Here is a 12222-nt window from a genome sequence, read left to right on the forward strand (position 1 = left end):
TTAAATAAAATATTTTAAAGAGAGAAAGAGACGAACAATTATACACATGCTGTCTCTGAACAATAGGATAGCATTCTCTGAATTCACAAACATAATGACTGTTCATCTTATTCTCGTGGGATAGTGGAGTGGGAATTTACATATTTTGCTTTGGAGGGGCTTTCAAAGCCATTTACTGCTATTATTCATATACCATTGGATTAAGAGACATACATCTCCAACATCAGTAAGAGCTTATATAGTGGACTTGCTGATTTAAGAAAAAGAAGAATATATAGTAAAAAAAAAATGAAGAACTTAGGGTTTCATTTGGGATGAATTTTTGTAGGTCAAAGTGCAGAATGATAGGGCAGAGCAGCTACCTATTTGCTGCATCCTTTACCAGGGAGATAAGTAGTGTATCTCACACTGATTGGCTGGCCGGCACTGTCATAATTTCAAGTTCCTTTGTGGCTTTAAGCTGTTCTCAGCTCTCCCTAATTAGAAACAAACTAAAGATGATTAGCACTTCTTGTAAGGCTCTTCGTCCTGAAGAGTTAATAGTTACTGGCTAAAGCAAAAATTTTTTTGAGGAACAAATACTGCAAAAATGTCCTGGCAAAATGTCTTTTTTTTTTTTTATGTAATCTAACCACACTTTTCCTTCAGTACCTACTATGTAGTAGTTTTATTTTCCAGCACTAGCATTCTGCTAGTTGTGGTATCTGTAGTATGATAGTCCCTAATGAATTTTTTTCCCTCTCTTGCTTCTCCTGATTTTTGTAAAAAATTTCATCTTTATTGTATTTTTATATTACCTTTTAGTCCCCTTAAACCCTCCTCCCCCGAGCAATCACTATACCACACAGTTGTCCGTGTGCATAAGTCATTTTTCCTTTTTGCTTAATCCCTTCACCCTCTAAACTCCTTCTCCCCATAGCTGTTATCCTGCTCTCCATATATGAGTCTATCAGCATTTTACTTGTTAGTTCATTTTGCTCATTAGATTCCACATGTGGGTGAAATGATATGATATTTCTCTTTCTCTGACTGGCTTATTTCATTTAGCATAATATTCTCCAGGTCCATCCATACTTTTGCAAAGGGTAAAATTTTATTCTTTTTTATGGCTATGTAGTATTTCATTGTATAAATGTCCCGTAGTTGTTTTATCGACTCATCTATTGATGGACACATATTTGCCAATATATCTAATAAGGGGTTAATATCCAAAATCTGCAAAGTACTTACAAAACTCAACACACACAAAACAAAGAAACAAACAACCAATTAAAAAATGAGCAAAGACCTGAATAGACACTTCTCCAAAGAGGACATACATATGGTCAATAGACATAAGAAAAGATGCTCAGCATCACTAATCATCAGGGAGATGCAAATTAAAACCACAGTGAGATATCACCCCACACCTGTCAAAATGGCCACCATCAATAAATCAACAAACAACAAGTGCTTGCAAGGATGTGGAGAAAGGGGGGCCCTTTTGCGCTGTCGGTGGGAATGCAGACTGGTGCAGCCACTGTGGAAATCAGCATGGAGATACCTCAAAAAATTAAAAATGGGCCTGCCTTTTGACCCAGCATTCCCACTTCTGGGTATATATGTGAAGAAACCCAAAACACTAACATGAAAGAACAGAAGCACCCCTATATTCATTGCAGCATTATTTACAATTGCTAAGATATAGAAGCAGTCTCATGATCTTTTGATAGAGCTCCCCTTCCAAATAGTTCTGGTGATTTTACCCTTTGTAGATTTTTAAAACCTTGTAGCTTGTCCCTTCCACTTAGGCCATTATTTAAGTTTTGGGTTCAGACAGTGAATTTTCTGAAGTATGCATGGACTTTCAAACTTCTCTGTGCTACCTTTAAATTGCTATTCTTGGAGACTGTCCATTTTCCAAATGCTAATGATTCATGGCAGCACAGACAACAGAGCTGAAACGCTTTGGAGCCATACCTGGTGCCCCTTCATCACCGTCACATCCCGTCACTTGCTTTATCCTTTTGATTTTTACCTTCCAGTGTCTGAATTCTACATATCTTCTTCAACTGACTCCAAAGCATATTACCCCTAGCTTGAGCTTCTTAAAACATAGATCTGCGTCTATTAACTTATTGATTAAAGTGCCATTTATTGTATCCCCAGATATTCCAGCTTATCTCCAACTCTTCCCCTCTGCCCCACCCCTGCACCTAATCGGGATAGTGGATTTTCTCTGAGCATTTCTATAGTTCCCCCGCCCCTTGTCTTTATCCATCTTATTGCCCCACACTAGAGTGTTCTCTTCATTTTCCCTCTTAAAAGTCATATATAGCTGCCAATCCCAATATAAATTGCAACCTCTTTCATGAAGACTTCCTGATGACTATATGTGGAGGCCACCTTTATCCCCTTCTTTGAATCCCTGTAGATCTGTTACTAACAATCTTATGCCATCTACTTTGTCTCGGAGAAATGTGTGCACTTTTCACCATCCTTTCTCTACTGGGAGTTCTTCAAAGGCAAGAACTCTTTTTTCTCGTATTTGTCTCTCCTACATTTTTTAACTTGAAGCATTTCATACTATAGGAGCTCAGATATTCATTAAACAGAATTTTTGATGATCTAGGGAATAAAGAACATTCTTTTTAAGTCACTTGACCTAATATTAACATAGAACTCTATCACTGCTTTGTTATTTTATGAGAATTTCATTACCTAATGAAACCTTATGGAAAATCTATATGAAATGAAACAAAAATATTAGAGAAAAGAGACTATTGTGGATTCAGTGTATTTTACTTCGCATATACCTAACTGTACCCTTATATTATCTGCATTTGTGACCCATACCCAGACTATGTCATGGTCCTTATAATCATTTTGATAATTTTGGTAGCAGGCACTTTGTTATGGGACTGTGTAAATTAAAAATGTTTTCTCACATATCACACACATTTCCCTCCTGTGTTTCAGAGCAAGAGTTCTTGTGTCTTTTCGCGATTAATGCCACCATCTGTGCACTTTTTTAAACCTCATTCCTTTCTGTCTGTTCTGAGACTTAGCATCATAAAATCTTTCTTCCCTCACAAGCCTTTAAATTCTTCCCCTATCCAGTAACAGCTTCCTTTCAACCAAAATAATGTGCTCAAGTCTTCACTTACTTGAAGCCACAGATTTCCCCTTGCTACAATACTATCATACTTGCTTTTTTCCACCACGACCAACTTCCTGAAAACAAAGTCTAAACTGGCTCCCTCCACTACTGTGCTCTTCGTGTGTTTGCTGTGGCTGAGTTCTGCAGGGCCTCCCCACTGACTACCTTTGGGAAGGTCTCTTACTTTTTATATCTAAGCTCCTATTTTCAGTTTCAACCAAAATACTTTGTATTATTTAGAGAAAATCAACCACACTTTTCTGAAACTCTCCTCTCTTCTGGAATACTAATTTTTCATGGTCTTTTTCCTTTTTTTTTTTAACCGATGTTTATCCAGCACCAAGTGCACTGTTAGACAAAATGGGGATACAAAGGCGTAGCTTCTCATTTGTCTTAGAATTTAGTCTCAGTAGACAAGCAATATGCATGTTATGCACAAAAAGTTATATAATAAAATTATACAGTTCAAAATGATTCTTGTTTTAAATGCGTCTAATATATAGACTTTTTTCTAGGTCTCTTAACTGGTATCCTTTTTTTTAAAGGTTCCTATCTCAAATTCATGCTTCTTAATATGAATTTAATTTTTTCTAAAATAAACCACTCTTACCATGACGTTGTTCTCATTATTTCAATAGTTCTCCAGTAGCTTCCTAAAATTAGACTTTTCAGCAAAATCAGAGCTCTCCATATTCTTGTGACATGTCTAGCCACCTGGACTGCTTACTGCTTCCTAAATGCTCACGGCCACGAGCATTTCATCCATGACCCCTTCCCTGCATTATCATCACTGCTGCGTAAGGCAGCCTCCACCATGGCCCCAGTCATCCCTGGTGCTCATACCCTTGTGTAATACCCTCACTTTGAGTGTGGGCTGGATTATAGTGACTTGATTGTAATGAATAGAATACGGCAGAGGTAATAGGATGTCAGTCTGAGATTAGACTATGAAGATTGGCCTTCTGCCTTGGGTGTACTTACTCTCTGCCTTTGTCTGTTTCTCTGGAACCTCTCACCTGGGGGAAGCCAGATGCCTGTCCTAAGCCATCCCTATGGGAAGATCTACATGACAAGGGACTGAGGTTAGCTAACAACCATGTGAATGATCTTGGACGTGAGAGCCTTCAGATGATTCTGCAGCTCTAGCCAACGACTTGATTGCAATCTCATGAGATACACTGAGTCAGAGAAACTAAATTAAACTGCATCCAGACTCCTAATCCACAGAAACTGTGAGATAATAAATGAAATGTTTGTTGTGTTAAGCCATTAAATTCTGGGATAATTTGTTTCATAGCAATAGGTAACTAATGCATTTGCTCAAAATATCCTTCAACCCTTCTTTATCCATCAGTAATATACTCAGTTCTAACACTACCTATTTCTACCTAGTCACTAGCCTGCTGAAAATGTTTCCTTCTACACCTTTACTGTTTAGTTAGTGGTCTTCACTGTTACATATCATCTTTTCCTTATTTATGTCCCTGAGAAAATAAGCATCTTTAACGGTAGCAACTCTTCCATACATTTTCACAGCTCCTACAAAATGAAGCAATTTATTGAACATTGTAAGAATTTACAGCATATCTGTTGAGTAAAATAATGAGCCTATGCTTGATTAATCATCAAAATAAGCCTCCAAGGCAATGATTATCATAGGATGAGGGATAATCACTCCAAAATTTCTGGTAAAGCTTTTTATAAAAAATGATAAGCAGAGAGGAGTGGTAGGGTCATACGGGATGATGAAGGTATAAAGAGTCTGGAAAGCACAGAAGGTACTGTGAGACCAGGTCACAACTACAGGTAGAATGCAGGGTTTAGATGAATATATGACTGAACAGAACGTCCATGCTGAGTTCAGCTGGGTGTTTGGATTTTAGATACAATGGCTTGTATTTCCTATGAGGCACATACACATGGGAAAATGTAGCCCAACTGCCCCTAATATAACACATGGTATGTGTTTACTATTTTATCTGACTTCAAAAATGTAAGCTAAGGAATGATTTTGTGGGTCTTAACTGGTAAGCTTTGAACTTTATAACCAACTGGAAAGCCCCAAAGCACTTGAGCAAAACTATAGCAGTGTTTAAGTGATTTAATTAGATTATTCAGATGCCAATGTATATAACTAGATATAGGGACTCTCATGAGTGAGTATAATTAGGAAGCAACTAGTTGAGTCACGAGCTTATAAACTAAGTAGCTCTTCCAATTTGGCATCCTATTTCTAAAATATGAGTGAATCTCTTAAGCAGTACAATATCTTGAACTGTATTATTAAAATACAGAACTTAAAATGTTCAGTATTTACAACCAAACTTAATTCTTTGTACAAGCCTAATGAGACAAGTATATCATTTCTGTAGTTTGACTTTCAGAAAGAGAATTATAAATTGATAAATTCCAGTCATTTATTGGTGGCCAATAAGCCTTTAGAGGTTACCCATACAGTGGGAGGTGTATATGTGAGACCACCTGCAACCTGACACAATACTTATCCTCTAAGATATATGCCTTTTGAAAACTCATAGTATCATTAAGACACTGAAAGCTCATTCTTAGGTTGTCAGGATGTTATGGAGTGGAGGAATTCATTAAAAGCAATATTTTATTCAGACTTTCCAGATGGTCACAGCCTATCATTTCATGGAGGTTTCTGTCTAATAGAAAATGTCTACTAGGAAAGAATTGGGGACAACACATTGAATTTAATCTACTTGGTCTCAATAGCCCATAACATGGGGATAAAATGTAATTAAAAGCTACGTCAGTTCTAATGTTTTACTGATGTTTAAAAAAGTTAGGAAAGTTAAAAAGATAAATATACACACAAAAGATGAAAGAGAATGAGAGAGTGAGGAGTAGATAAAGAAAACTTAGAGAGAAGAAATTAAAATGAAAGTGAGAAAGAAGTGCCTAAAACACTGGAGGGAAGAAGACAAGGTTGAAATGCGAGAGTGATAGGGATCAATGTGGAGTCATGGGCAAAAACAGCAAAAAAGAGTAGAAACTGTAGCCAGTGAAAAAATTAGCAGACAGGATGAAACAGAAATTGATCTATGATAAAAGAAGGAAATGAAAGTAAAGGGTGAAAGAAGAAACAAAAAGGATATACTTAGTGTTTAAATAGTACTTTTCATTTTCAGAAAGCTTTATAAATATTAATTAACTCCATCCAGTCCTGGGCATAAGCATTATTATCATAGTTATTATTACTAATAACTGAATGTAAAAGGGGTCAGAAAGGGTTAGACACACAAAGCTTTAAATTTTGTGCATGTATTTTATTTCTCTAACATGAAAGCAGTAGCTGGAAGGAAAGTTTTGTTTCAGGTTCTTGCAAATGCATTATTGCTACATGAGAACTGCATTTATTTTGCTTCTTACACCTTCATGGCCTAAGGTCATGTAGGCCTTAGATGTAGACGTGAAGATGTAGTCCCTTCATCTGGCTATCAATAATTCTCCTGCAAGTCATCCTTGATGGTGAGACCCAACATAGAGCTTTCAATTCAGTTTCAGGACTTTTATTTGTCAGGATTATTATTAATATTATTTCTAATAACAATGTATAACTTCTGAATACAATTTAATTGCAACATGACAGTGGAGACCAGTAGCATAGTCTACAGTATCCAAACAACACTCACTGTGTTTGTTTTGAAACCGTTCCCTTTCCTTTGATCCTGCTGAGATGGGCGAGAACTCTCCATTCAGGAAAAGTTTTCGGTGCTCCAGCTTGCTAACCACACTCTTGTTTATCCGGAGGGGAAATATCGTAGAATGGATTGAACCATCTTTGAAGGTACGTAGTGGAGTTCATTTTCTACTCCAGCTAGAGTGAACAAGCAATCACACGCCTATAATAATGTAAATTTTGCTTTCATTATGATCTTTCTTGCAGGAGCTTAATTAGACTGCAGATCTGGAGTGATAAAGGAAGAGTTTTGGATAAAATAGCCACTACTCATGTGCTGTGTCTGGAAATATCCAACCTACTGCAAAATGGTCCGTGTTTTTAAAGCGAAATTTAATATGAATACAGGTGGTAGTAAACAAAAAAAGTGATAGTGATTATGTATTGGAGGAATGTGTGTGTGAATAAGGTGTATGTTGGAGTTGAAACAGTTTCACTCTCCATATTTCAGTTTAACACCCCTCTTTTTTTTTTAAGCCAAAAAAAATTTCATACAGATTGATACTCTTTTTGCTTTGGTGCACATTATTGCCACTCAGTTTCTAAATTAGGATTCTTTAATCCTCATAGAATATTATAGCGTGTTCTTCAAAAAGTTGTAATTTTAAATTCACGTGTATAAAATATTATTGTGTAATTCACTATGCTTTTGTGGCCATCTCTTTTATATGAAGCAAATTAGACAAATAGTCTATTTATTGAATTTAAAAGGTAAAGATGAATATGAACTAACTGACTACTTAGTTTAGGTAAAACATCTTTATTTTCATATAGCTATAGGATCTTATGACTCTTTAAGAGACTTTGTGTAATTCTTAAATTTCAAAAAAGAAAACTTTCTACCTTCACTAATACCATATTTTTTACACTAAGATAACAAAACAAACACATCAAGGTTAAAAAGACCAAATTTTAAATACATTTTAGGTTCTGCCACAAAATTCACAAATCTATTCTGGAGATAGTTTTCACTTGAAATCATGTACTGGAGCCTGCAAACTTCACCAAGTAATTTTACTACTTTCATATTTTACTTCTCTCTGCTTTTTAATGTACATGTTTTACTTAATTTGGTTTCAAGATTATCACCTAGATAGTTTTATAAACTTCTTCACGGCCCTTGTTGAAAATTAACAATTACATTCAAGAAATGAATATGATTTTTGAATTTGTAAAATTCTGTTTTCAGGATTTTATAGGAAATTAAGATGACCACACTTTTCTCACTTACTGTCAGGAGTATGTGGGAGGGGATGCTGGAAGGCGAAACAATAATTGTGGTTAAAGGACTGTAGCCTACAAATAACTTTTCAAGATTTCTTAATATTAATAATACCGCCACAAATCACTGTATTTTAAAAAGTCTTTTTTTTTTTTTTGAAGAAAGTTGGCTGATACCTTTATTGCTTGGGGGCGGCGGGGGGCGGTGCTCAGGATCTCTTGGTGGGGCGGGCCCGCTTCCTCTTCACCATCGCGGGCTTCTGGCTGCGCAGGATGGCACTGGCCCTGCGGATGGCGGCCATGCGCAGATCTGGGCGGTACTTGTTCGTGCAGATCATGTGCTGGATGCTGCTCAGCATGGCCTGGGCATTCTTGTAGATGGTGGTCCGCACGCAGGAGGTGGATGGCTTTCGCTGGCCGGATCTCCACTTCATGATGACCACCACAGCTTTGCCATCGGCCGCTGGCTCCATGCCCACCGTCTTGCGGTGAATTAGCCCGTTGTAGTGAAAGGAGTTGTGGGCCTTCAGGTTATTGGGTTCGGTGCTGTACATCTGCTTGTTCCTTTTGATCAAGAAACTAGAGCAGTTCCGGATGACCATCCATTGCAGGTGGGCGGACATGGCAGAAGCTCCTCTCACAGCAACAGTCGGAGACGGGAAGAGTAAAAAGTCTTGTTTGTATTCAATAACACTTTCTAAGGCTATTTATTATGAAAAAATGTTTTTTGGAGGTCCTGTTCTATGCTTGTCACTTTAAAAAACTGTGGATCTATAACATTTCAAGTATCTGTGCCCACAAAGAATATATACTTTTTGTAAAGTATAAATCAATATATATGAGCCCTGACTGGTGTGGCTCAGTAGGTTAGGTGTCATCCTTCAAACTGAGAGGTCACCAGTTCGAGTCCCAGTCAGGGCAGATGCCTGGGTAGTGGGCCAGGTCCCCGGCTGGGGGTGTGGGAGAGGCAACCTATTGATGTTTCTGTCTCACATTGATGTTTCTCTCCCTCCCTTTCTCCCTTCCTTACCCTTTCTAAAAATAAATAAATGAAATCTTTTAAAATATCAATATATATGGAATAGAAAGAAATTTGAAATCACAAACTGTATGATGCTCTATTATAGAATTTAAAAGAAGAGATGGATCAAGGTATATTGGCATAGTCTCTAGAGGCACCACAGAGGAGCTACATCCAAAACTGTGATCACATGATACTCTAATAAATTATGAAAGTAGTACTTTTTTACAATAACATATACACATAGAACCAGTAAAATGAACTACTTCCCGTGTCTTAGAGGTATTTATTCTCTACAAACATTCCTAACTGAGAGAGCAGGATATTTCTTTAGTGGTCTGGTGCAGTAGGTGCAATTTGTGTCTTACCAAATGGACTGATGATATGTTGCTAGAGAGCTGCTTTGGAATAAAATCTCTCAGGTTTTACACATTCCAGAACTTTGCATAAAACACTTCTGTCTTTAAAATGCATATTTATTGAGATGGGAATCAGAACATCTATTTTGAGTAGAAATCACTAAATTTGAGAATATTTGCAGAAAAGGGGGGCAGATATGAGCTATTTGTACCATTATCAATTAATTGGAATTTGTTGCTTTTAAAATATATCCCAAAATATTTTATGATCATTTAAACAGTAATTTCAGGATTTATATTCAAATAAAATCTTGAAATATACAGTGGAGCCTCGGTTCTTGAACTTAATTTGTTCTTGGAAGTGTTTAAGAAGCGATTTGTTTGAAAACTGAATCTCCTTTGTCACCTGAGAGAAGCATGACTTATCATACAGATATCAGCATAAAAGGATGGTTGGGTAGAGAATCAAGAATTGAATTGTTCATCCTTGTTTGTTAGACAGCCAAGGCATTTTTTTCCCCATGAACATCTTAGTCAAGGACTGAATTGTTCAAGAACCAAGATGCTTTAGAACCAAGATTGACTGTATTTTTTTTCCAAGAGAGGAAAAGAACAGATACATCATTAATGCCACTTTCCAAATAATATGTATGAAATAAAATTAGTGAAGATCAGTGGACTTCTATTTAAAAAATATATAAATGTGGCCAAAGAGTCTGCATTGGCTTTTATTTTATTTAGGAGAGTACAAAACTATCATTACCCATTGTGGAAAACTAGGTGATACATTGATATCATTTTTCCTGTTTCAAAAATAGAACAATTAAGTAAAAATAACAGTGTGGCCAATATTATGGAACAGATAATTTCTCTTTGATGAGGAGGTGAATTTACAACTGTTTATTTGGCCTTGAATAGCCATCCCCAGCAAAGAAGAAACTACCAACATGACATTTCTAGAATTAGGTCCTCTAAACTGGTATGATGGATGGAAATATTTTCCTCTCCTGAAAGAATGCACAAGGTGCTGTTTCCCCTGGCAAACATATGGAAACTTGAAATGTACTATTTTTTTTCCCAGCAAGCAACCAGGCTCAAGACAAATCTATCATTATTCAGCTTCAAACTAAAAAGTCTTATTCTGAATATCAATTCTTATAAACTATGTAGCTTTCAATTACGGAGTCTGAAATTGCTGGTTCCTTGATGATAAAGGAACATGCTGTTTGAAGAGACTACAATTTGACTGCAAGTAATCAATATACTATCTGGAAAGAAACCTAGATGTGCAGCGTGATTTAGAAATGCTGAGAGTGTTGCATCAAAGCCTTCTACACAGATCTTAGTTGTACTTTGTTGGTCTTCTTTAGACCTGTTTGTTCACTTTCAGAGATACCAGGAAATTTTCTAAATAGAGAGAAGATGCCTCACTCTATTTCAAGAAAAATGAGTTTTCAAGAAAAAGGACAACATTTTTTAGCTAAATATATTTCTACTTTTTTTTTTCCCCCCATGAAGCTTGCTGACATGGTATATTCTCAAACTAAGAAAGTAAAATGAAGCATTTGAACTTCTAGGCCAGTAACATGCAAGAGTGCTTTGCCTGTAAGTAACATTTGTCAAAGCCGAGTTTTAGAAAGGTTGTGTAACTTTTAATTTATTTAAATCAAAAGGAGAATGTCATGTTTACTGAGCAATCACAGTTGTTGTTGAAATATCAATATAACATAGGAATCCTTTCAACAACCCTAGATTGTTTGTATGTTATCTTTATATCTGAGACTATGGAAAGTACAAGAAGTAAAGTACTCTGGGTAACACTTGTAAAAAGTACCAGAGCCAGGATTTGAATCTGGTTCTTGACCATGCTCAGGCCTATTATTGGAGGACCTTCCACTTGCTATCTAGATGCATAAATAAAGCACAGAGCCTAACAATCTATTATATGTTCTATGTATGCCCCATCTTCTGAAGCATTATTATAATGCCTGAAGAAGGGCATTATCATAAGTTTCCTTCAATGTAAATTTCACCAGAGTTTTGTAATGCCATAGAGGCACAGTGACTTTAGTGGCATATTAGTTAATACAGATTCAAGTCTGGGGTATTTTTTGTTTGTTTGTTTGTTTTTTGTGATGCTTGGCTGATCTGGAAAGAATGTATGTCATGTTGACTGAAGGAGACTGGATGACAAAAATAGCATATGAAAATGGGACAGGCCAGGGAGAATAGAAAACAGGGAAGAAAGGAAGTCCTCACTGGATGATGACCTTATAGAGATTTATCTGGGCTCTTCAGCAATGCAAATGGAATGAAGAGAATCCAACCAAAACCTTTTTATCTGGGGTTTTCTCAGAATTCAGTTAGGGCTATTTGAATAGCCAACTATATAATGGGGCAAGGGAAAAAGAGCAGCAATCTTATGAAAACTTTCCCCTTTATTATGTTTTTAGATTATTTTGCAATTATCTCAGTGCACCGCATTAGAAGGTAGCAGTTTCTTTGCACAGTGTGAGTTAGCCTCAGAAGTTTCTACACACATACACGTGCTAAGAAAGATGACTTTATTTTAGTCAAAGCCAGTAGGGTCCCTGCTAAGTTTGTCCTGAACGCCATGAACGCTCCCATGCTTCACCTGTGTGACTTTTATCGCGAACCGGTGGGAATGCTCAACCAGGCTGTCGGTCCAATAGTATTTGGCGGTAACTTAATATTCCTACATGAAACTTGCTTGGGGATTATGGACTGTGGGAGGTATTAGTTGCTCCTTCACAACTGC

General features: G+C 36.7%; 1 protein-coding gene across 1 annotated transcript; it reads right to left on the reverse strand.

The window, feature by feature from the left end:
• Window positions 1-8272: 8272 nt before the first annotated feature.
• On the reverse strand, window positions 8273-8722 carry LOC129072001 (60S ribosomal protein L28-like). The gene has a single exon (XM_054575383.1). It carries the CDS (start codon window positions 8684-8686, stop codon window positions 8273-8275), a length of 414 nt encoding a protein of 137 aa, XP_054431358.1. The 5' UTR covers window positions 8687-8722.
• Between the last annotated feature and the right edge of the window lie 3500 nt (window positions 8723-12222).

Source organism: Pteronotus mesoamericanus, unplaced genomic scaffold (genome assembly GCF_021234165.1).
Source record: "Pteronotus mesoamericanus isolate MK-2021 breed Mesoamerican mustached bat unplaced genomic scaffold, CSHL_Meso_final contig_291, whole genome shotgun sequence".
NCBI classification, from domain to species: Eukaryota; Metazoa; Chordata; class Mammalia; order Chiroptera; family Mormoopidae; genus Pteronotus; species Pteronotus mesoamericanus.